The sequence below is a fragment of the Mustela lutreola genome, chromosome 13 (genome assembly GCF_030435805.1).
Source record: "Mustela lutreola isolate mMusLut2 chromosome 13, mMusLut2.pri, whole genome shotgun sequence".
Lineage (NCBI taxonomy): Eukaryota > Metazoa > Chordata > Mammalia > Carnivora > Mustelidae > Mustela > Mustela lutreola.
The window spans coordinates 68,330,746-68,356,645 of NC_081302.1; the positions used below are offsets into that span (position 1 = coordinate 68,330,746).

Genomic DNA, 25,900 nt, shown 5'->3' on the forward strand with positions numbered 1-25,900 from the left:
TTCCTTTCTTTCTTTCTTAAAGATTTTATTTATTTATTTATTTGAGAGAGAGAGAGAGACAGAGTGTGTGTGTGTGTGAGTGAGCAGGGGGAGAGCAGAAGTGGGGGGAGAGGCAGGAGAGGAAAGAATCTCAAGCAGACTCAATGCTGAGCATGGAGCCCAACACTGAACTCAATCTCATGACCTGAGCTAAAGCCAAGAGTCTGAGGCTTAACCAACTGAGCCACCTAGGCACCTCAAGAGTGATCCATTTTTTTAGTCATGCTACTGTTTCCTTTGGATTGTGAGAATAATCTGGTCTACTAATACAGTGTAAAATATTTTCTCTCATGTTATAAATCCCTCAGTTAATGCCCCAGTCCTCTACTAATGTCATCTGGTGTATGCACATGGTCTTATGAAAGTGGTGCTGTGAGGAAGAAAGGATGTGATCTTCCTCAATTCTCTATTATACCGAGCCCAGCATGATGGCAAGTTTTCCACTGAGGAGAGGGCCTGAAGTTCAGATTCTTGCAGAAAAGTGAGTAGGTTTGTGGTGGGGGGGTTGCTGTGAGCTGCACATGGAAGGGGAACTTAGCTTGGAGAAACAGCATTTGCTTAGGCAGTGGACAAGAGGTAAGACCTCATCTCCACAGATACACTAGAACAATATATGTGACCCTTCCTTTGCCCCCTGTGTCCCACTGATCATAAGCATCTCCCAGGGTTCTTGTGACAAATGCCAACTTTCTGGTTCCATTCCTGAGGTGTGGAATATTTTCCAAGCATCCAAGTGAATCTGATTAGGGAAGTGTGGAATTCATTGCCTCAAGGCTAGCGGACTTTTGTAGGGGTGGAGGAAGGCTGACATTGGGGACACTCATTATTGACCCTGCTTCAGAGAGGATGTGTAGAAAAAGTGATGAAAAATCCTCCCTAGGAAAGAATACTGTGTACCAACTTACTGAAGACAGTAAGAGAAGAACAAGGCTTTCAGTGGGCTCTACTTCTTTATTTATAAACCAGTCTTCTAACCTTTCTGAACTTCTTAGACAACACAAATTCATCTCAAATTGTGCAATCTGTTACCTTGGCAAAACTGACAAGTCCTCGTTTTCATTTGTAAATGTTGCTTCTAATTATTTTACTTAACCTGGAGAGCAAGAACCATTGTGGCAGTGGGTGTGGGCAGGGATAGGCCTGCAGATTTTTTTTTAAAGCAGTTTTACTTTCAGAAAGAGTATGAAGTTACCCCTTAGAACAGATCATACTCAGATTGTTCTATTGTATGGCAAACTTGTTCCTTTATTATTATTTTTAAATCACTTTCTTCCTCAATAACCATAGTAGCACAAAATTAATAAAAAAGCAATATTGATAATACTGATACCTCTACAATCCTGTAGCTTCCACACAACTTTTAATTAGGAGTATGTGAGAAAATATATATACATTAGTACACACACATACATACACATATTGAGAGACTGCTGATAATGATCTAAAATAGTGGAGTTCTTCTAGTCCAAAATTTACACTATGTAATAATACTGCAACACACTGCCATGCTTTAAATGGCAGCAGAGGCAAATTTTTCACCAATTGCACATTTTAGGACAGCAACTCTGTGTAGGTCTTAGACTGTCTGGGAACGTTTTTGATATAAATAGGTCAATGTGGTCTGACTTAAGTGAAGCTTATGGATTAAAAAAGAAAAGAAAAGAAACCTTCAGATGCTCATTACCAGTCCTCATCTCTCTTAGAATTTTAGAATGACGAAGATAGACCTTGGAAAAATGGTGGATTTTTATCCCAATCGGGTTACTAGAGTGTATTACCTGCGCAGTCAACCAAAGCGTCTATTGAAGCTCCACTATTTAAGATTAGAAAATATTTGAACAAGAAATGATCCATTTGCCATGGGAAGACAGGGCATGTTGATGCAGTGGTCTCTGTAGGCTGAAGAAGTTGTGTTTATGCTGTGGGCCATTTGTTTTTAAAATTAAAGGACAATTCTTACTCTGAAGAAGTTGTAGTTTGCTCTGTTTTGTTTTTAGGGGAAGCTTGATTTTTTCCATTTTCCAAGTCTATGCTCACATGTGTGCCTCATTTCATGGATAAAGACCCCAGGTTCAGTGCTTGGATGACCACAGTATCATGACTCCCAGGACCACTAATCTCCCAGCAGTGACATAACTTGAAGGTCCACAGTTTTTAATAAAAACCCACATCCTGGAATGCTAATGCAAAGTATTATGTTAACATAGAACAACTAATTCTCAGAGAACTGTAACATTCATGGAGTCTATAATAACATGTATATTAGCAATTTAGTCTCTTTAAGTTTTGCAACCTAATGTGGGTGAGCAAACATCTGACATCTGGGAGACTTAACAAAATTCTGTGCTAAAATTATAAGACTATGAAACTGAATAAAGGAACATGCTTACATGACTGCTAGGAGTTATTACTGTCGAAAACAGAACTAAGTGAATATTTTCCATATGCTAATTTCCACTAACAGAAAGTATAGATATAAAATAAAAACCTCTTGCTGTCTCTTAGGATGTTTCTTAGTAGCAGCAATTATCACAAAGAATTCTACAACAGTAGGGGTATTATGACTATAACATAAATAGAAAAAAAAAATCCAAGAGGCAAAAATACATTACAGACTGCATCATAACACATATTTGTCTTGCTATTAAAAGTTAAATTCTTCCAGTACTTTTCCATGATGACTTAATTCATCAATAAATGTGATTCCCATTTGTTAAAGTGAAAACAAAACATTTAGCATATTTTGCCTCCGGTTTTAGGAATGTTCTACATTAAATCTAAATTGACTTTTTTTTTTTTTTTAAATTTGGTGTTTCCACTTTATCTTTTAAATATGGAGAATATCTTCTAAATAGTTCAGACTTAATTTTGCCAGTTTCTTCTAGCTCAGTTGATTTCACGGTTTTGTAAGAGAAATGAAGTGCAAGAGTCCATATCCAGCACCCACTGTGAGGCCACCTCAGATGAGTTCTGCCTCAGGTGTCCAGCAGAGTGAAATGAACTGATCCACCTTGAAGAAGTCTGCTCCGATTTGTCAGGTGGTTTGTGTGAAATTCTGCCCCTCGAGGTTTGCACACATTTTCTCTGAGTCAGCGTCAACTCCTACATTCACAAATGAAAAGCATCATGAATGGAACAAGAAATGAGGGGTGAAGGAGGAGAAACAGGTCTAATTGGTTGGAAAAGAAAGGGGTTATTTCTTTCATGAAGCAACTCGTTCATGTGACACTTCCTGCAAGGGAAAACCTAGGCTGCTGTACCATTCAGGCATTCTTCCATCTTCATGAGGAAAGGTTTGAGAAAGTGGACCTTTGAGAGGAAATACTACAGACTTCCAAATTGGTGAAAGAACTTCCAGCATCGCTTGGATACTCTGGGTAGGAGGAGCTGGAGGAGATGATATTTTTGAGCCTCTGGAGGGCAATGATTAAAAGCAGAAGCAGAAATGCTAGAAGGCTGAGGAATATGGACACATAGATGTAGACATTTGAGAGGTGACCTGAGGAAGGGTCCACTGACGTGGACAGGGATGTGGGAAATAGCTCAAGGAAAGTTCCATTTTCCATGTTACCCGAAAATACAGATGAAGAGTCAGGTTCAGACATCTTTGTGGAGTGTCAAAGAATGCACAAGTATGTTAAAAGTCTGTTACAAAGGGGTTAAAAAGGACAGAATCAGCATTTTTTTTTTAATGATAGCATCAGCAAAGATTGTAGGAAGTTAAATCAGCACAACAAACTTCTTGGTTTTCAGACAAAGGCAGCAGGGGATCAGGTGTCCTCTGGCACTGCAAAAACAAACAAACAAACAACAACAAAAAAAACAGCTGAGTGCATTATTCACAAAATACCACATTTAAACCTGATTTCTAGTTTTCACTTGAAGAAGGGAAGGGACTGAACAAAATTATTTCTCCAGAAATAGATAATGTTTATGTCATTATATTACAAACGATGATATAAAAATGAACTTTTATTTTACCTCCACAGTACCTAAGATGCCAGGATTCTCCAAGGAACTAAAATAAATAAAAAGGAAAATACATTTCTGATGTGCTCCATCTGCTGTGATTTCAACAGATGCTCCAAGTGGATGCTCTGAGAATAGGACCCAAAAAGTCAGCACCAAACCTCCCTTCTCTAGAAATTTAACTCTGCGCACCTCCAGTCCACTAGCAGTATTTATTTCTACCACTTTGAAGAATCACGCCACACATGTAAGTTTGCTTTTTCTTGAACCTTTATAATGTGATTTGTTTCTAAAAATTCATTTCCTTGAAATAAGGGGCCATTTCTTCATGTTTCTTTTTGATCTACGTGTGTACCTTGTTCTGCGTACTTCAGTGCTGAATAAAAAACTTCAGATTAATTTTGAAGAAAAAAAGTTGGATTCCCTTTAAAAGTACAAGGTTTGCTGTCAAGAGATGTAGGTTTGAGGGAGGCTTGAATTCCCCCTTTAGCTTTCAGGTGTTGGGCAAATGGCCTACATTATTCTGAGTTTCACTTTTCTCATCTATAAAATGTATAGCTTGCCCCATTCCCTCTCTGTGTTATTCAGGGATCAAGAAAATAGACATGGAAGCACTTTGTGAAGTGTAAAGGTTTGGACCAAAATAAAGTTTATGGTGTGTGTATGTGTGTTAATAGGAGTGGAGAAGGAATAATTTTCTCTCAGCCTGGAGGCAAAGAATGATCTTTACCATATTCTCTTTCCTAATGTGGTCCCTTGAGAATCACTAGAAGCAAAGCAGACTGACAGGTAGGTAACAAGCGGGACACCACATGGCTCCCCAGGCTCCAAGTGTGGGTGCAGTGTGTCTCAGACACCCTCTCCTTCATCACTGGAAAAGTCACAGCCAGTTTCTGCCTGGCTTCCAGCCCACTAAGTCCACGTGGTGGTGAGGAATTCAGCCTGAGGGAGGAAGGTCCCTTGGGGCAGACTCTTCAGGTCCAGAAGAGATGCTCTTCCTAGCTCTTTATGGCATTCAATCCATTTGCTGTAAATTTTTAAATCTCCTTGTGTCAGCTGTAGTGAAATGCTAATGTGAAAAGATTCCCTCTGCCCCTGGCTCTCCCTTTTCCCAAACTCTGCCCTGCATTTTATCTTGAAAACTTGCCTTTCTCTTCTGTTCTCCAGATCTAATTAAGGGCTGACTCTTTGAGGGGCTGACATTGGTCACTGTGGTCAGAGCTAAGCAGCCTTAATGATCCCTGAGAAGGGGGGACACTTCGGCAATGGCTGTCCCTGCTGGGTGTCATGCAGGCTAATGATCCTAGTGAGTTCCTCTGAGTAGGCCACATACAGTGCCTTAGTAGTTCCTAAAATAATTTGACTCCTACTCCTCATTATGCTTTGCTTGGTGATTTTAATTCCATTAGGCTGCTACAGGCTCCTAACAAACCTTAAAAAAAGAGAGAGAGAATCACATTGGGACTCAAATGTGTCACACTGATTTGGCAATCCCTTGCCTTTTTATAGCATTTAAATGTCTTAGCCATTCATCTTTAGGGAAAATAGAGTTTCAGAGGCAGCATGATGTATAGGAAAGAAAACTAGGCTAGAAACATTATGGGCTGAATAGAAAGAAAATATTCTTTGTTTTGGTAAGAACTCCTAAATCTTGCTGAGGAAATGGAGAGACAAAAAATCTAATTGATTTGACAAAAGAAATATCTCATTAGAAGATAAGCCAGGATTTTGGGCTTCTGCTCATCTTAACTCCTTATACCATCTGGTCTCAATTTTCCCATTATTTGAGTAGTAAGAATTTTTACATCCTCTTTTCCTAGCATGGGTAAAGAAGGGACAATGCATTTTGTGTGTTCCTTACAGCTCCTTGGTAGAGCAGGAATTATTATTCTCACTTGAGGAAACTAAGCCACAAAGACATGATTTACTCAGGCTCACAGCTAGACAGTGACAGAGGATGGACTAGACTCCATGCCTCAACTGTGTTCTTAGTTTTCTCAACTGTGATGGGAAGAGGAAAATTATGAAGACTTGCATCATTAGTTCCTATCTGCTACCTACTATGGGCTAGCTCACAATTTAATCTTGATTTTTCAGTCTTCCTATTTGTGTAGTAACATTAACCTTCCCTACTTTGCTAAGAGGTCCTGACCTAGTCTGTAAGAACATTTCCGTAAGCATTCTTAGAAAATTATAAAAGGCCAGCCCAAGTAAAGTACCAGTAGACGAGTTCCTTCTGAATGCCTAGAAAGGACAGAGGAACTTTCCAGGTCTCTGCTAGTCCTACAGCCTGACATGTACAGGTGACAGATTCATCTGGAATTGGATTCATTACCCAAATCTGTCATTTTCTGGGGTTGAGATGGAGACACAGACAATGTCACTAGAGTATCAGCAATTTAGCACCTACCAGAAGACTTGTTAAAACAAAAGTATTTCTTTATATATAAATATTCCAAGAACACTTTTCACATTCTGAAGATCTCCTTCTTTCAGACCAAAAGCCCACTGCTGAGCCTCAATGGTCTACAGAAAAGTTTACAGGAAATGAGATTTAAGAAGATTTGGGGAAAAGATCTGATCTTCTAAGACAGCTTGGAAGAATGGTGGAAATGAACAAATGAAAGCTCATGTCATTATTTGACATTTATCAATTAAATAATATAAATATTCTCCCAATATTTCAGATTTAATATCATTTCCAGAATATGTTGTAATTTTAAATGACAGATAGGCAAATCTAATTTCACTGTTCTACTTTGAAACAACAGAATATATGCACTGTTAGAAATCATTTTAATTTGATGGCATTAATTCTCACTTATTGAATTTTTAAAAATTGATAAATCCTCTTTCGCTCTGGTGAACATTTTGATAGTCTGTGTATAATGCTCAGGATGAGGCCAGTTGTATGTGTTCAGGACTTGTGACCATGTGAATGAGGCCAAAAATGGCGCTGTGAAAATGAAATCAAACGGCTATGTTTCAAGATGAGGCTTCTTGGGCCATTTCTCCAAGCAGATTAGGTTTAAAGAAAAGAAGAGAGAGACTTCATCTTAAATGCATAGCCTTGACGTCTCAGGGCAGCATCAGTGTACTGTCATTTTGGTGGCACCTAAAGTCACATGGGCATGATGATTCTTTTTTCTGAACTATCCTCAGAAAGTGATTTTTGAGAAAGGAAAATGAGACAGCTGGATCACAACATTATAAATGAAGATCTTTATAAATGTTTTGGTTCAGGGTCAGCCACTTTCCCTTTGTGTCTCAGCATAAAAACCTGTGCTGGGAAGAAATCTACAAAAGACAGTCACCATTGAAGTGAGGAAGAGGGGACCTATAAGGTGTCCATGAGCCCAGTGAGGTGGGGAGATGAATAGACAGTATAGAGGCAAACCTGGGGGTCTCTGGTTCCATGGCACTCAGCAGCATGCCTCTATGACTCTTTTGGAAGAATGGAAGCTTTCATTCTCATGGGGTGATTATAAGAATTGTAAGTTTTAGAAGAATAAAAGCATACTCTCTGACGTGTACCTTTATGCCTGGTAAAAAGAAAAAGAGCTGACAGACCCCCATCTCTGAGTCTGCTCACACAAGCCCTACAAGACCTCTGGTGGCCAGTGTGTGGGCAGAGCCTTTGACTTCTATAAAATAATGGTGTATAAAACTCAGCCTAGAGTCAGCCTCAAATCTGGCACAGCAATTTCTGAGTTTCCGACCTTTATTCAAAAACGTGTCTATGTGAATAACAACTATTTGAAAGGTTTTTTGTTGTGGGAAACTGGGTAAGTTGCTTTGTTGCCTTATAGACATAAAGAGTGCCCTGGCTGTTAGGATGTTGTGTCAACATTTTATCATTATAAAGTCCTGCTATGTCATTCTCCAGAATGGCTGTTGTCCCAGACCAACAGTAATGATTTGAGAAAGATAAAGTATTAACACGACATGGTAAAATGTTTGTTTTTGTCTACAAATATAAAATTTGATATTAAAATGTAATGATATATTCTTTCTCTGTAGAACACATAGAAATTAACATTTCCAAAATCTAGTAGGGACCTTATCACATTTAAAGCAAAGCTGTTTTTAGTTCTGCTTAGAAAATAGTATGCTTTGTATGAGATCTCGAGCCACTCCTTTACCATTTGCACAATTATCTTCGCTCTTAATGCTTTTTCTTTGGTTGATGAGAGAAGGTTGGTGCTGACATACATACTTCCCACAATTTCTAAATGTAGATTGTCACTTGGAGTAAATGGCAAATACTTGCCCATTGGGCTTACAATATTGAAAATAAAGTTTACTATCTTATGTGCTATCCTTATTCAAAGATGATTCAACCATCCATATATTTGAAAACTGCTCTTAATTAACGCATTAAGAGGGTAGAACTATATGTGAATTCTGTTTCTTAGTCCCTGTAAGAGTCCAGTAAAAAAAATCAAGTAAGGAAATAAATTGAGTCTATCCGTTATTAAATATTGAATAGAGTACCATCTTAGAGAAGAAATATAGAAGATGAAGAGTCTGAATAATACACTAGAATTCATGGATCTAAACTGGATAATGTAAGACAAAAAATTAAAATTAACAGTTCTCTTTACCCACTGTTCAAATGAATGATCAGAAAATATAGTCAGAGTTTTTTCATTATATTTTGGTGAAAATTTAAAAAATGACACAGTAATAGCTTAGTATGAGCTGAAATTTTATCTTAAAATATTTTATTTTATTTTTTAAAGATTTTATTTATTTATTTGTCAGAGAGAGAGAGGGAGAGCGAGCGAGCGAGCACAGGCAGACAGAATGGCAGGCAGAGGCAGAGGGAGAAGCAGGCTCCCTGCCGAGCAAGGAGCCCGATGTGGGACTCGATCCCAGGACGCTGGGATCATGACCTGAGCCGAAGGCAGCCGCTTAACCAACTGAGCCACCCAGGCGTCCCAATCTTAAAATATTTTAAAAATCAATTTCTAGTATAGGTCATTATGTTGCTTTGGATTCAGACTAGTCTCCTATATCTCTCTACCCTGGTGATGACCTTTGTCTATCTGGATTACCCTCAGGCCCAGTAAAATACTTCCTTAACAAAATAACTAAATTATACTCAGAATGCTTTTATGCTAGGTCAGTTATTTTGTCTTAATTCTTTAAAAATTAATTACACACATAAACTATAGTTCACAAAACATTCAGAATATACCTTTCTTAATATACAGAATGGTGTACTGAGTGAAGTTAAAAAAAAAAAAAGCCTCATACACAAGAAAGTATTTCAAAAGGGGATTTGAAAAGGACTGACCATCTTCTACAACCTCAAATGTCACAGTAGATATGACCTCCCTTGCATTTATGTATCACTGTTTTTCTGGAAAAATCAAAGTATTCTTAATAAATTTGTGTTATATTTATATTCCATATGAAGATTTTATGTCCAAAACACTGCCTTAGGAAGAATAATTATTTAAGAATGATACTATTTTAGAATAAGTTAATTTAAATGGATAATTTTCTGGTTAAAAAACAGATCAAATACAAAGCCAGATATATACAGCATTTTCATGACTCTTTTATGATGTTTAGAAAAGGCCAGGAAGGGCTCTGTCCTACCTTTTGGGGATATTGGATCCCTCTTGGCTAACACTATGAGTCTAAATCAAAATGAGAAAAGTATCAACCTGAAGGTTGAAGGAAGCAGGAGCTGTTTAAGCAGCAGCAGAACAATGAAAGTCTCTTTTAGGGAGCTGGAGAAAAGGTCACTGGCTTAAACATTTCATTTAAAGAAAAAGCAAAGAGCCAGAGAAATAATGACTTGAAGATCATAGGCAAGGTCGAAATGAATCAGTGGGAGGAAAGAAGGTAAGAAGCAAGAAGGGCCTTTCAGGATGTTACAGTATTTTTAGTAAGGGCTTTCAGGTTATTTCTCTCCCTCCACTCAGATCTAATCATTTCCAGTATTTTAGAAGTGTAATAGGAAAAAACATTTGTTATTCTTGGAGCATCTAGAGTTGGTTAAATCATAGCATTAGTATGTAAAAAAAAAACCACGCTCTCATAGAAGAATGAAATGGTGTTTTTTTCCTTTTCCATTGTCTCTCATTCTCCCTCTGCAGTCAAAATAATTTATATCCAATATTTTTTTGGTTCAATCAAATTGCTCATAACAGTCCCCTTATAGAGTATGACACTGGGAAAGATTATGTTTTTATAAAGTTAATTTTGTGATTAGCTACAATTTTCTTTAAACCTTTACATGTAGACCACTAGGTATCTCTAGTCTACTCTCTCAGGCTCCAGGGAGCTTTGGGTTCCTCTAAAACTGCTGTAAGAGAACAGGGTAGAGCCCAGAAATTTGGTTTCTCAACAGCCATTTGATGATGTCCACTGTAAATCTGAGCAGATTCCTCAGCCATGGGCCATAATGCCATTCACTACAATCAGAGGAGAACATGGTATTGTATTACTCCCTAACAATACTTCTGTTTGTTTCTACTGCTACCTTCCTCTTTAAATACATATATTCCTTAGTTCATAGCTTATTGTCATCATTGATTCCTTTTAATCTTAATTCCTTATTCCATTTTCTTCCCTTTTCTACAGGCATCCAAGCTAATGTGTTTAATGAGGAACTTTCTGTTTGTATGTTTCTATAAATGCTTGTTATTTTTCTGTATAAATTTTCTTGTAAATTTTCCTCATCTCATAAACTTTGAATTTATAAGAATGGATATATAGTAAATATTTCATTCACTCCATAAATTAAACTCTAAGCTTCATCTCTACTTAAAATATCTTACTAATTGAGAGGAGAAGAATATAATTATATAATGTATCTCATTCTCTATTTTTGCACACAGGAATATGTCAGAGACTATCCATAAAATCACATTTACAGGTACAAATTGAAAAAAAAAATAGTGATGAGACATAGGTTGTCTTTTTTTTTTTAATTTAATTAATTAATTTTGACAGAGAGAGATCACAAGTAGGCAGAGAGGCAGGCAGAGAAAGAAGGGGAAGTAGGCTCCCCCCTGAGCAGAAAGTCCAATGTGGGGCCTGATCCCAGGACCCTGAGACCATGACCCGAGTCAAATGCAGAGACTTTAACCCACTGAGCTACCCAGGCGCCCCTGAGACATAGGTTGTTTTAAAAGAACTTCAGTATTAGCAAATTATTTAAGCAAGCCACCATCCAGATCTGTCTTTATTGGCAATTACAGTCATGTATTTGTTTCAACTAAGGTGTTTTATAGTCTGCTTCTCAAGAAGAGATGGGAATATCACAAATGTATATAAATGTTTTAGGTCTTGCATTTTAAGTCTTCAGTCTCCAGCTCACAAAGTCTTCTATGTGATGACATTTTTAATCAAGGCACAGCATTTACTTGAATTAATGAACCATTTTTCCTCATAATATAAGTACAAATAGAACCTTAGTTGATTACATAGTGTGTGAATTGCCAATCCCTTCTGGATATTAGCCCAGTGTTTAGCATAATATATACATATGAATTTTACTAAATAAGTTCTCTCATTTTCTAGTCCTCAATAGCTGACAGTCAAAGTATGATGATGCTTTCCACAGTAAAATGAATATTTAAAAAGAATGCTTAGTAATTGGCAGCTTACGCAGGCTGTTTTGGATACATTCAGTTTTGGCCATGTTACATGATTTAGGAGTCATCTGAATACTAAGAAAAAGAAATAGAAGGCAGATTTCAAAATCTATCCCCTAATGCAATGCAATAACCTTGGGCCAATTAAAAGGAAAATCAGCTTTGTTATAAAGGACATTATTAAGACAACTGGAGAAATTTAATTATAGATTACACACTAAATAACTATATTATGTAAATACTAAACTCCCTAAGTTTGATATAGGAGAATGTTATTTTTAGGAAATGCATGCTAAACTTTGTAGCCATAAAGTGTCATGTCAGCAACTAACACTCAAATGTTTCAGCCAAAAATAAATAAATAAGTAAAAATAGTACACACATTTACATACACATACAGAAAGATGATAAAGCAAATGTCAAAATGTTAACAATTGGTTACTCTAGTTAAAGAATATATAGGTGTCTGTTGTTGTTATTCTTGTAAATTTTCAGTAGATTTGGAATTTCTCAGTATGTAAGTTGGGGAAAAAAATGACTTGTCCCAAAGGATGTTAAGAAAATATGCTTGGGATGCCTGGGTGGTATAGTCAGTTAAACATCTGACTCTTGGTTTTAGCTCAGGTCATTTTCCCAGGGTCACGAGATTGATCTCTACATTGGGCTCTGCGCTCAGTGCAGAGTCTGCTTTAGACTCTCTCTTCTTCTCTCTCTCTGCCCCCCACCACACTCTCTCTCAAATACATAAATAAATCCAAAAGCAAAGAAAATATGCTTGGCATAATATGCAGTAAATCAGCTAAAATGTTGGAAGCTTCTAAAGAAACACAATGACAGAAGCCTGATTCCTTAAAGGAATCTATCCAACAACACTGAAAAAACTCAACTATTTGATTCTGCCATCAGCTCATTATGCCCACTAAGCCATGGGTACTAGGGATGGAGCATGAGAGGGTAAGTTAGAGGAAGTTTAATATGACCAAGAAACTGGATCCATCGTGGTGGGAAATGCTACCTAAAGACCAGGAGTGGTGACTCACTAGCCAGCCTTAATCATGACTTCACTGCTTGCTGTCACCCACTGGTCTGAATCTCAGTATGGACCTCCAGAATCATGGACTCCAATTATGCTCATCTTATATCATCAGTCATCTTCAGAAGTGGCCATGGCCATCTCTCCTATGGTGTAAATATCCAAAGATAAGGAGGCATCTTAGGTCAAGAGAAAATAGATTTCTTTTCTTTTTAATTGAGATATAATTGACATATAACATTATTTTAGTTTTAGATTAAGTAGGTTCTGATACTAGTTCCAATTGTGAGGCAGAAATAGTAGCCATTCTCCACACCAACAAGCAATTCTAGGAATACTAGCTAAGTGTCCTGTAATTCAACTCAAATCTAACACTGTCTACTGGGAGATAGCCTCAGATGCCACAGGTTGAGGGTTCAATCCTGCAAGACCCTTCCCCTCAACATACACATTTCAGACACCAATCCTAAACCCCAGGATGTTACCTGTGTTTCTGATTGGCAATAAATCAAAGGTTCCCAAGCCCCTCTCCTCCAGTTCAATTAATTTGCTAGAGCAGCTCACAGAACTCAGAGAAACATCTTACTTATTACGTTACCATTATGTTATAAAAAGATATCACTCAGGAATAACCAGACAGAGGAGATACAGAGGGCAAGGTATGAGGAAAGGGCACGGAACTTCCATGCTGAGTGTGCCGCTCTCCCAGCATGTCCGTGGGTTGGCCTGTCTTTTCGGGTTTTTATGAACACTTCATTACATAGACATAATTGATTAAATCATCCATCACTGGAGATTGATTCAACCTCCTGCCCTTTTCTTCTCTCTTCCCTGTTGAACTCAAACTTCCAACCTTCTAATCACAAGGTGGGTTCCTCTAGCAACCAGCCCTCTCCATTAGGTGTGGTTCAAAAGTCACCTCAATTAACATAACAAAAGACACATTTGTGCCATTCATCAGGTAGGATATTCCTAGCATGCCATAAACAGGGAGGAGATGGAATATATATTCATTATCAATATCACACAGGTGTACAACATAATGACCTGATATTTGTGTATATTGCAAAATGATCAAATAAGTCTAGTTAATATCTATCACCTCACATAGTTAAAATTTTTTTCTTGTGATGAGAACTTTTGAGATCTACTCTCTGAGCAACTTTCAAATAATACACTATTATTGACTATAGTCACTATGCTGTACACTACATCCCCATGACTTAATATCTAACTGGAAGTTTCTATCTTTCAATCACTTCACTGATTTCATGCAGCCCCCCACCACCCCCCTCCAGCAACCTCTAGTCTGTTCCCTATAGCTGACTTCAGGTTTGCTTTCTTTTGATTTTTAGATTCCACATATAAGTGAGATCCTACACTATATGAGTACTATATGAGTAACTACTATATGAGTAGTTACTATATGAGTTAACTATATGAGTAACTACTATGAGTAGTTCTCAGACTTATTTTATTTATAATAATGCCCTCAGGCACAAGAGTGGTTTTCTTTTCTTTTCTTTTTTTTTTTTTTAAAGATTTTATTTATTTATTTGACAGACAGAGATCACAAGTAGGCAGAGAGGCCGGCAGAGAGAGAGAGAGGGAAGCAGGCCCCCTGCTGAGCAGAGAGCCTGATGCGGGACTCGATCCCAGGACCCTGAGACCATGACCTGAGCCGAAGGCAGCGGCTTAACCCACTGAGCCACCCAGGCGCCCCCAAGAGTGGTTTTCTAATAAGGACAAATGAGGTAGACTCCTGGTGAGAGCCCACAGCTGTCAGTGAGGCCCAGATTCTACACAGGGACCTCAGGAAACAAAAGCGCAAATAAACTAAGTACAAGTTGGAGACTATTTAAGGCAGCAGGTGTCAGATAGGCTTCAAATAGTATGTTCTGCAGATCAAAATCCTTTAAAACTCTTAAACTAGCAGCCACCTCCCTAATCATCCTGGTTTGGGTGAGTCCTCTAGTGTGGCAAGATGCTAAGCCTGACCACAAAAACTCTCTTATAGTCCATGGTCCATATTTTATGAAACAGGGGCCAATGAACAATTTAGAAATTGAATCATCATGCAAAATGCAGCTACAAATGAAAAAATAGGGGACACTGATATTAATAGAGCTTTTGCTAGTCATCACCAATTATATGACTGCAAATATAGGTAGGTACCCTAAAATGATGAGTATCTGAGGAGTCAGATTTTAGGCAGGGATTACATTAAACACCAATCCCATAAGGAGACAATGTGCTCTCTTATGACTCTGAAATTACTCATCTACCAGGATTTCCAGGTACACCAGGGAGGGCAGGGGACAGAACAGGACATTATGTCCTTCATCAGGAAAGCATGTTCCCATGTTGGATTTCCCGTGGTCCTGCTAATTCTTGCTTTGAATCAAATAGCAGAGATTGCCTTAATGCTTGCTCTCTCTCTTTTTCTGTTTGTTTGTCTCTCTCTCAGGCGGTACAGTAAACTCAAAAGTCTGGCTAACAAAGAGAATGTCTGCATGTTCCTTGTAACATGGAACAAAATGATATGGCAGGCTATCAAGTGTGGGAGGAAATCAAGTCCTCAGCAGCTTGTTGTCATTTTAGATAACAACTCAAGATGAGAATCTGTCAAAGACAATAGGGAAGCAATAAACAAGTGTGGGTTCAAATTCTCCCAGAATGTGTTAAACTTAAAAATGTAAGGAGGTGGGGGCACCTAGGTGGCTCAGTCAGTTAAGCATCTGACTCTTGGTTTCAGCACAGGTCATGATCTCACCCCATGTCTGTGTCTCTGGTTCTGTGCTCAGCAGCGAGTCTGCTTGAGATTCTTGCTTTCCCTATTCCTCTGCCCCTGTCCCCCACCACACACACCCACCCTCTCTCTCTCTCAAATAAAATAGTCTTTTAAAAAATATAAGGAGATGTAATTGAGAAATAATTAAGAATTATAAAAAACAGATCACTGAAATAGTTATATAGTCTTCTAAAAATATAAATAAATACGGTTTTATTCAAGGAAACAATGTGTATCTCTTATATGAGATTTTTATTTTTATTTATTTATTTATTTAAAAGATTTTATTTATTTACTTGAGAGACAGTGAGAGAGAGCATGAACGAGGAGAAGGTCAGAGAGAGAAGCAGACTCCCCATGGAGCTGGGAGCCTGATGGGGGACTCGATCCCGGGACTCCAGGATCATGACCTGAGCCGAAGGCAGTTGTCCAACCAACTGAGCCACCCAGGCGTCCCTTATATGAGATTTTTAAAAAATATATATATTTTTATTTCTTTTCAGTGTAACAGTATTCATTGTTTTTGCACCACACCCAGTTTGTCCATTATCAGAGTGGAGCTCTCTACCTTACCCTTAAGGTTGTAGGTTCTGTGGCTTTTATTCACTTGTCGGAATAGCTTTGGTCAGAAACATATGTTCACACAGCGCCCACTACTCTTATATCTAGTCTTTAGTTCTCTTTTATTTTAATGGTATAGGCTGGGATGTAGGGGGCATATCATGCCAGAAAATTTGTGGGAAGCAGAGGGGGAAAAAAGAAGGTGACAGGAGCATTCCCACATCATTGTGGAATGGGAATGTCTTCAGAACATGATAGGCAGAGAGGTATACCCAGGATGTTACGTAGGAGAAAGAATGTCTAGCACAACAGTTTGGGGAAACAGTAGTAACAACATGAACAACAGTAGCCAGTATTTATTAAATTAAATAAAAGCATGTACTAGTTGTGTATGTGTGTTCATGTGTACATATGGTGCATGTATATTTTCTCTAATCTTCACCGCTCTTTTATTATCCCTCATCTTTCTTTAACAGATGAGGAAATTAAGGATCAGAGAATTTAAAAGCTTACCCCAAGATCATCCAGCCACTTAGAGGCTGGACTGGAATTCAAATCTATATCCCTATGTCTCCAAATGCTCTGTGTTCATTTCGTTCCTTCTCTCCAGGGATCCTGAGAGTAAAAGAGGGATAATTTTAAGACTTGTGGTCATTCATGCTGTTCATATGTCTCTGCTGTTCCTTCCTCTTTCCAGACGTGTTACAGGATTACATGTTCCCATCACCTTTGAATTTAAGGTAGCCAGATGACTTGTTTTGGCCAGTGAAATTTGGGAAAAGTGACACATCACTTCTGGGTAGAAAATGTAAGACCCTGTGTGAGATTTGCCATGTCCCTTCCCTCTGCTGCAGTAATTGGGTAAATATGGGAAAGCTTCCGTCCCAGGTGAACTGAGTGAACACCTTCACCCCTTGCTGGCTTTATTAATACTTAGTGGAAACAATTAATGCACTTGTTGTTTTAAGCCTAATCTACCTTCTCCTGACTAATACAAAATCTTACTATATTATAACAGTAGAGGTTATGCTGGATATTTGAGAAATTGACTATAAAGAATTCATATTCTGAATATAACTGAGAGTTGCAAGAATTGTCTATGTAATATATTGAAACCCCCTTATGGCACTGGTGAGAAAGAAGGTTGTAGAGGATGGGCTAGCTTTAATTTCATGCAAGAGTAAGGTTTATAAGGATGAGAATTAGCTCCTGAGACAGCCAAACATATATTCCCTCGCAAGCTGGGGAGTGTTGAGGTACTACTTGTGAGGACAGTCCTGACCAGCTGTCACTTAAACATACACAAATGGCTTCACATGAGAATAGGTGAGAGATAGTGAAGATATATTAAGAATAACTTATTACTCCTAATGGAAAAAAAACAAGTAGTACTGTCAAATTACACAGGTAATGAGACAGTGGTGTTGCCTTTGGTTCTGAAAAACTGTATCTTTTTGTGCATTCATTTATTCATTCAACAAATACTTGTTTGTTAACTATGTATAAGAAAGTGATAAAATATCACCATTACACACAAGAGTCTATTGCACATAAAATTTTTACAGTGACCATCTTAAGTAATAAATCTAAAAGATCTTATATTATCTGTGCTATGTTAGTATGTTTCTTTTAATCTGGCCACATGTTACTTTTCCAGTCTCATTTTTTTTCCATTGTTCCTAAGATTGATTGTCCAATTGTAGCAACTATTCTTGATTTCCCAGAGGTTTTTATTTTTATTTTTTATTTTAAAGATTTTATTTATTTGACAGACAGATCACAAGTAGGCAGAGAAGCAGGCAGAGAGAGAGGAAAGGAAGCAGGCTCCCTGCTGAGCAGAGAGCCCGATGCGGGGCTCGATCCCAGGACCCTGAGATCATGACCTGAGCAGAGGCAGAGGCTTTAAACCACTGAGCCAACCAGGCGCCCCTCCCAGAGGTTTTTTTTTTTTTTAAATTTCTGTATGCTTAGCCCAATTTGTCCACTCTTCAAGACTCTACTCAAACTTTCCCCTGCTCTGTCTCATCTGGTTATTCACTCATAATACAAATCCCCACCGACTTTCTCTATACAAATTCCTGGCTCCTACTGCATTCTCATGACAATTTCTGGACCTTTTTACACTAGCATTTCTCACATTTGATTATACTTACTCTATTTGTTTACCTGTTGGTCTAAAGCTTTGATGGACTATGAACTCCTAAAACCGAGGACTACCATTTCACTTATCTTTATAAGTGAAACAGCACGATGTCTTATATAAAGACATCCAGTAAGCATTTGTTGGATGTTTGCATGAATAAAATAGTAAAGGAATGAAGAAATCTGAAGCTTCTTGGAGAGGTATTCCGTATTTGTTCTATTTGGGGATACAGTAATATTTATTACTTTGTATTAATACTTTGTAATTAATACAAAGTAATACACTGTATTACTTTGTATGATTTTGTATTAGTCAGGAGAAGGTAGATTAGGCTTAAAACAACAAGTGCATTAATTGTTTCCACTAAATTAATAAAGCCAACAAGGAGTGAAGGTGTTCACTCAGTTCACTTGGGACAGAAGCTTTCCCATATTTAAACAATTACTTCAGTAGAGGGAAGGGACATGGCAAATCTCACATGGGGTCTTACATATTCTACCCAGAAGTGATGTGTCACTTTTCCCAAATTTCCAAAAATTCAAAGAAAAGAGAATTTATTATATTAATAAATATAGTAATAATTATTGAATGAATGAATAAATGATTTCATATAAAATCATATCAATTACTCAAAGCATAAGTACTCAATATTAAAGAATAATGATATAATGATGAACACACCCTTAATATTATAAGTTATGGCAATAAAATTTATAAATTTAAATAAAATTCAACATACATTTAAATATAAATTTAAATTTATAGTTTCAGGTTCCAGAGCAAACTCTGAGCATACTTTTTATCAAACAGCCGTGTCTTTCAACAAAAGTTTTATTTAGTCAAGTATTCATGAGATAACCAAAAAAAGGATGGAGGAATCCACTATAAATATTGAAACTCATCACTGTGAACATAGCTGAGGAGTTATAGTAAATGTATTTTGAAGCAGTATTGGGCTAGAAAAATAATCCAGACCTTAGCTTCTTAGAAAAATAATAAAAGGAATGAAAACACATGAGCACAAATATTTGGTTTTCCTTTTCATTCATTCTGGAATGGACTTAAAACATTTATCATGTATCTAAGTTATTCCTTCTTTCCCTATGGTCTCTCTGAACATTACCTTTCCTCTATTAAAAAAAAAAAATCAAATAATACCAAAACAAAGATTAAATAAGCAACCACCAAAGGAAAGCATTTTTCATAGAATTGGGTAGCTAGAAGTCCTTATAAACCAGGAAACTGAAGTCTTTAAAAGTTAAGTAAATTAATTTTAAAGGTTATTGTTCATACACCTTTTGGAAAAGGATGGCAGAAAGAGATAGCTGGTGACTGAAACCACAAATTAGGAGCCCAGGATCCTTTTCTGGTTCCAAATCCAGTCTATACTCAGAGCTGAGCTGGGTGGCCAGCAAGAAGTAATTAGATGAAAAACACGTTATTCAGTATCTTTTGTTATCCAGAGGTTAATTCTTCATATGAATCAAAATATGTGCCAAACCAGGTCCAAAACTGATAGGGATAATAAAGAAAAACGGGACAGAAGGAAAGAGCTGGTCTAGTGCCAGACCAACTTTGTTGGCAAGTAGTCCTTTTGAAGGTCTGAGATCCCATCAATAGTCCTCTGTCACTTTAAAAGTCACAGTGCCCTTAATCGTGTACTTGAGTGATGGAAATTGAGGTCAACAAGCTCACCAAGGACTTTCTCATGAGGAATAGTTAGAATGCCAGGTTGCCAAGGTATATGAAAGCCATCAAGGAGAGTATTAGTAAAAACATATTTTTTGACCTGGGTTCCATTTACAAGGGTGTTTTCAAATTGAACACATGAATCATAAATTATATACTTATGACTTTGTGCACCTCTCTATATGACTGTTAAACATATAACAAATGGGTTTTTTTTTTTTTTTTAAGGGCAGAAAATATCATGTGACAGGCATATAAAAGATATTCTGGGCCATAGCAAAGAATATCTCCTACTTGTTGGATGAATTGAGTGCTTCCCTTTTCATCCAAAAATATATGGTATTGTAGGCTAACAATATTACTTATATTCTGATAATTTACCCCATGGGAAAAATCAGACAAGTGTAAAGATACATGCACAAAGACGAATTATTCTGTAGCTAAACATTGGAGCTACCAAGCGGTCCATGAGTCAAGAATTGGTTAAATAAATGGTAGAAGAGTCATGCAATGGAGGATTGTAAGTAATATAATGAAAAAGACTACATTTGCTAGTACGGAAAGATGCCAGACATGTATGGGCTAAGTCAAAAACTAAGCTTCAGAATAATGCATAGTATGATTCCATTTATATAAAACAACTACTAGCACTACTACTACTAGGTGCACATACACAGTTTTAGAGGCATGCAAAAGAAAACTAAACTGAACAAGGTTGTGCACAAAGTTAACAGTTTTTGTTAGCAGGTGATATGGGTATGTTTGTTTACATCCTAATTTTGTGCATGTCTCTGAATTTTGATACAAAGAAAATATTTGTTTTATAATCAGAGAAAAAAGCAATAAAAATATTTTCATGAGAAAAAAATAGAAATAAAATTTAATGAGAGCTTATGCAGTGAAAATGCAACTGGTCTTTAAGCCTGGAACTCTTTCTCCTCCCTCTCTTCTTTCCCTCCTCCCCATCACCACTATTCCTCCTCCTCCTTTTTTTTGTACTGCATATATATTTAACAAAACCTTTGAAATGGTTCATATGTACCTTTTCTTTCAAAGTTTAAGACTCTCTGGCTGAAACAAGAAAGTCAATCTGTCCAATAGGGCTTAATTGCTCTTTGTATTATATTTGCATTTTATGGGATATGTGAATGTTCTCTTTAAGAAAAGAGAAGAGTAAATCCAGCTGCTATAATCCCGGTCACAGGGAAATTGAAAGTGAGCAAGAACCAAACCAGTTTAATTGGCAATAGTTAATAGATTACCAGGCAGTTCTAATCAGTACCAGACTAATGGCAAATTAATCAGGAGAGCTGCCATTCTGGCTTTCCCTGAAGAGTGAATCTATGTGTTGAATGAATTGTTTATTGCTTTAACTGTGGTATAAGTCATATTCCTTTCATTGTGAATTTGAAATAGGTTCTTACAGCCACCTTATCCTTTTGTTTCTCATCAAAAATTGTATTCAGGTCTGTTACCATAAGATACCTTGTTTAACAAGTATCAGAGGCTACAACTTCCATATCCTCTCACTATTATCTATAACAATATCAAAAAATCAACAATATCAACAACATCAATGGCATCAACAATCAAACCCATAATGCAAATTATAAATCTGGACTGACTGATTTCCCATGTATCTTAATAGATGAGAATTTAAAACCTAGGAACTTAGGAAATATTGATGATAGTCTATCCTATTCCTGATATAAATTCAGAGCTTTGAAATACTGACACTGTTTTAGCTGGGTTGTGCCATTTCATTCTTAGAGATTCTGTAATTTATATAGGGCTACTTGACTATTCAGAATCACCATTTTTTGTCATTATTGTTGCCAAAAAAACTTAGACTAAACAGTGATTATTTCCTGCCTCCAAATGTGTGCAGGAGCATGGATCCTATACACAAGGAACTCCTTTTTTTTTTTTTTTTTTTTGGAATTTATTTATTTATTTGACAGAGAGAGATCACAAGTAGGCAGAGAGGCAGGCAGAGAGAGAGAGGAGGAAGCAGGCTCCCCGCCGAGCAGAGAGCCCAATGCGGGACTCGATCCCAGGACTCTGGGATCATGACCCGAGCCGAAGGCAGTGGCTCAACCCAATGAGCCACCCAGGTGCCCCCATAAGGAACTCCTGAAGGAGGCATTCTGTATCTCAAGACTGAGCAACTCAAAACACTATATCCCATGGACACATCTGCCACAAATCAGAATCAGAACAAAAGGGATTCCAGCACTTGGCTTACTCGTCTGCTACCATGTATCTGAAGTGATCAGTGAATGCACAGATAGACTTCCTGAGTTCTAAGTCAAAGGCTGATCCACATGTGCATGTATCATGGACTTCTGCACCTAAGCCTGTGGCTTGATTTCTCTATTTAGATCTGTTAGCTAAAAGGAATCCTGCCAATTCATGCACTTGGTTTGAGCTTTTTCTTTATTAGGTTCCCTACTCCTTTAACTAACTTAAAGGCTTTTTATTTTTTAGCTGTCATTAAGAATCATAACATATAATAATAAAAGTTAAGCCTGGGATGCTTTATATTAACATAGTAATACATAGTAATATAATAATGCAATATGCTCCACACATGTCTATTTGAAGAAAATGGCATTCTTCTACAATACTACTTTTGGCTTCTAGTTTCACTTAACAGATGTTTACTGAATGGCTCATGGGTGCCAAGAGCCAGGCAAGTGGGACCTACACAGTGCCTGACGTCAGGACCTTTTAGAAATGTATTTTTCCAGGTTCTTAAATTACTATTTAAAAAACCCAAATGAACAAAACACAAAAATTCAGTCATAATTTTACATTTTGCTTCTCTCTAATAATAAATTAAATATAAAATTATTTAAATAAAGTCTACAACTTTTTTAAAAAAGCATATTAAAATACAGAGATGAAATAATACAAAAGGGAGAACAGCAAGCTTCGAGAATAGAAACTAGATCTGAATAGAGGTCAAATCAGAGAGTTTTGCTTCTGATGGGTTAATCTTTCATTCTCACAATAAATGAATGACTCCACATTACTTAATGATCAGTGTGATTAATCATTCTTACCAATCAGCTGTCATCCTTCATTTGCCCTGATTTAAAAAAAGGAAAGAAAAAAAAACTCTTAAGAAACCTGCATATAAATTCTCTAATGGGTTTGATGCTACATATCATCACACCATTATTTATCTCTTAATTCCTGACAGGCTTGTACACAACATAGACATCCAATAAAATCTGTTGAATTGAAATTACAGCAAGGAAAATGGAATGGATCTTACCTTACATGAAGCTTCTTTAATGAGAACCATGAGCCTGTGTCAAGCTCTTCAGAACACTCTGCCTTATGTAAAGAAATCAAAAATAATAAATACATAAGCCAAATAAATAATAAGCCTTAAAATAAAAATACATAAATGTAATACCCCACCCATTTTCTGGAACTCAGTATTCCCAGAATATTTCAGAGGTTGGCAGATGGTTCTCCATCCCCACAATGCCCAGCATTTGAAGGACATGTCCTGTGGGAGTCGTGTCAGTGCAACTCGGCAAGGCAGACTTACTAATATACACTTCAAAAAGCAATTGCATTAAGGGATCAACTAGGTGCTGATTATAAAGTGTGTACAAGTGAGACGGTGTGGGTAGGAGCAAGATGCCTCTATACTTAGTGAAATGAAGCATTTTAGTCACAAAATAGATTTAAGAATCTGTAGGAGCTAGATTACAAATAAGTTAAAACACTCAGATTAGTTGCATACCTTAAGCTGATTAAATATGCCCTCCTTTCTAAAGGAGGGTGCATTGGGCAGCTAGACTGCATTGAGACAAATCTTTTAAGAGAAAAGTATCACTTATCTTGCCTTTTTTCCTGTTGATCAGTTGCTGTGTGACAATGAGTCTAGAAAAATCTAAAGCAAAAAGCTCCCGAGGAGAAAGATCTTGAGCAGTGGTCTCTTGGGTTGGCCCTGGGACATAATCACTGCCCATTTCGTGCCCTTTGCACCTGTAGTGTGGACCCGACCAAATGCAATGGCTTTGAGAATGTCCAGAGCCATCCAATCCAACTATCAACCACAAAGAACCACTTAAGTACTTCAACACTTTAGGGAAAAAAAAAAAAATTCCAAAGGAAATTTAACAGGCAGAGGAAACGAAGGTTAAGAAACAGACCCTGCCTCTAGAGTCTGACACCAAACCAAGCCTGGTCGGCCCCAGACATCCAACCGCAGAAAGCGCGCAGATCCCGCCAACCTGGCCCCAAGCTGTTTCTGTGAATGAAGGGATCCTTCTGTTACCCGGAGCGGGCCACATCACACACCTCTTTCCTAAACACGAACTCAGTTTGCCCATAATCCACGCATTTCGACAGGGAAACACGGGATTCCAGTAGCTGGTGCAGTTTTCTTCTAGGTTTTTCGGGAACTCGGAAACTGACGCTGGGGAACGCAAGTGTTCAGCGCCAGGTAAAACTTCCCTGGATCTGAAGCCACTAAAATGGGTGGAGAGACTCGGGTGAGCCACCGTTAAGGTGGAAAGCATGCAGTGTGCGCGTGGCGAGTGCCCAGATAGGCGCAAAACAAACAAATGACCGCGCATACCACAAAGGCAAAAGCAAACAGAATGCACCTAGAAGCACGTTCTGCAAAGTGTAGAACTGTCTACGCTTGCACCCAGGAATCAATCTCTGCAACAGCGGACGCGAGGGCAGATCCTCCGGGCTCTGTGTCGGGGACTGAAGCGGGTCATCTTGGGGCTACTGGCACTGCGTAGCCCAGGGAAGTCATCTCGAGAATCGCGAAAGCCGACCTGCGGAGGTTGCTGGGGGCCATAAAGGACACGGCCGGCCACAAAGGAGATAGATTCAGGGGAGTCCAGAGAAGGAGCCTCCCTTTGGGAGCCAGGGAGATTCGGGGGTTGGGGGGGCGGCTCCGGAGGGAGTGGAAGCTCCGGAACTCGAGGCCGCCCCAGGAGAGGAGTCGGGACGCTCCTCGCAAAGGGCTAGCCCTCCTTCAGCGCTCGGCACCTCGGGCGTCTCCGAATCCCCACTCTAGTGCCTCCGCTCGAGGGAGGCTTCGGGAGCCTCTCACTGACCTGCGGATCCGGACGTGCCGACCTCCCCGGCCGCACTTGAGCACCCCGAGTGAGGTTGGGGCCGCGCTGAATTCCTCGTAGGCGCCCCTGTCTCAGCTATCCGCGCCCGCGAAGCCGTCCGCGGGAATGTCGGCTCAGCAGGCGGCGCAGGACCAAAGCGCACTGGCGGGCAGTGGGCGCAGCTGGAGTGAGCCCCGGGGCCGCGGAGTCCGCGGGACCGCGGGTCTTTCCCCCGCCCCTCTGGTCCGCACAACCAATGGCGGCGAGCCGGCCCCCTCCTCGCCGCCCCCCAGCCGCTGCTCTGGCTGGCGCTTGGCTCTAGGACAGCAGTCTTGCTCGGGCGAGGGAGGAGCTTGAGCCGGTGTTGGAAAATCCTGGAGGACGAAGAGGCGTTCGCACAGGGAGCCCCATCTGGGGAAGGCAGGTGTGGTGCCGTTAACTTTTGTGTGTGGGGGGGTACGGGGGTGCAGTTTCTCTGGAGACTCAGAGACCTCTCAGCAGGCGAAAACATGTACTTTATGCCAAGTTTCTACCTCCTCTTAAACGTCTATTATGAGTTCCACGCAACCCCCACTACAGACAACAAGTCCAAGACATCAAGTTCAGCTCTGAGCTGCATGAGGGTATCGCCTCATCTCGTGGTGATGCTTTTCTCTTCTTTCCCCTCTGTGTCCTCTGCCAAATCATCAGATGAAATGAATAGGATTGGAGTTCCATCACTGCCAGGACAACCGACAACCCTAAAAGTCCTTACTGGGTAACTGGCTTAGAGAGAGTCATAGACCTTAAAAGAGCTCTGGGAAATGAGCCTTTAACTGACAAGACTAACCGGTTACCAGGTTACCAGACCCACGATCTTCACTTAAAGACTCTGGATTCGTGTTTTTCAACTGAAAAACTTATTCCAACAGATCATTTGATGTCTGTGGTCTCTTCTACTCAGACATTCAACAATCCAATTGTCTCTCT

The 25,900-nt window shown here is 38.7% G+C and overlaps 1 protein-coding gene and 1 long non-coding RNA gene across 11 annotated transcripts in view; one reads left to right on the top strand and one right to left on the bottom strand.

Moving 5' to 3' along the window:
• Positions 1 to 25,900, top strand: part of LOC131813790 (uncharacterized) — a 58,224-nt gene that overhangs the window by 15,306 nt on the left and 17,018 nt on the right. The window contains exon 2 of the long non-coding RNA XR_009346978.1: positions 4,029 to 4,255. This is a non-coding gene — a long non-coding RNA (uncharacterized LOC131813790). The remainder of the gene's footprint in view (positions 1 to 4,028; positions 4,256 to 25,900) is intronic.
• Positions 971 to 25,280, bottom strand: SERTM1 (serine rich and transmembrane domain containing 1). 10 transcript variants are annotated; one of them, XM_059144274.1, is made up of 5 exons: positions 24,932 to 25,268; positions 23,119 to 23,176; positions 22,904 to 22,929; positions 16,520 to 16,621; positions 2,270 to 3,826 (listed from the first exon to the last, which is right to left on the bottom strand). In XM_059144274.1, exon 5 carries the CDS (start codon positions 3,642 to 3,644, stop codon positions 3,321 to 3,323), a length of 324 nt encoding a protein of 107 aa, XP_059000257.1. In that variant the 5' UTR covers positions 3,645 to 3,826; positions 16,520 to 16,621; positions 22,904 to 22,929; positions 23,119 to 23,176; positions 24,932 to 25,268; the 3' UTR covers positions 2,270 to 3,320. The 10 variants fall into 10 exon arrangements, 8 of the variants coding, with proteins under 8 accessions (XP_059000257.1, XP_059000252.1, XP_059000255.1 ...); XM_059144269.1 differs by having other exon boundaries at positions 23,119 to 23,180; XR_009346977.1 differs by lacking the exon at positions 22,904 to 22,929 and having other exon boundaries at positions 971 to 3,141; positions 23,119 to 23,180; positions 24,932 to 25,280.

Excerpts from the sequence above, each read along its gene's own strand:
- SERTM1 (XM_059144276.1), bottom strand. The coding sequence starts at position 3,644 with ATGTCTGAACCTGACTCTTCATCTGTATTTTCGGGTAACATGGAAAAT.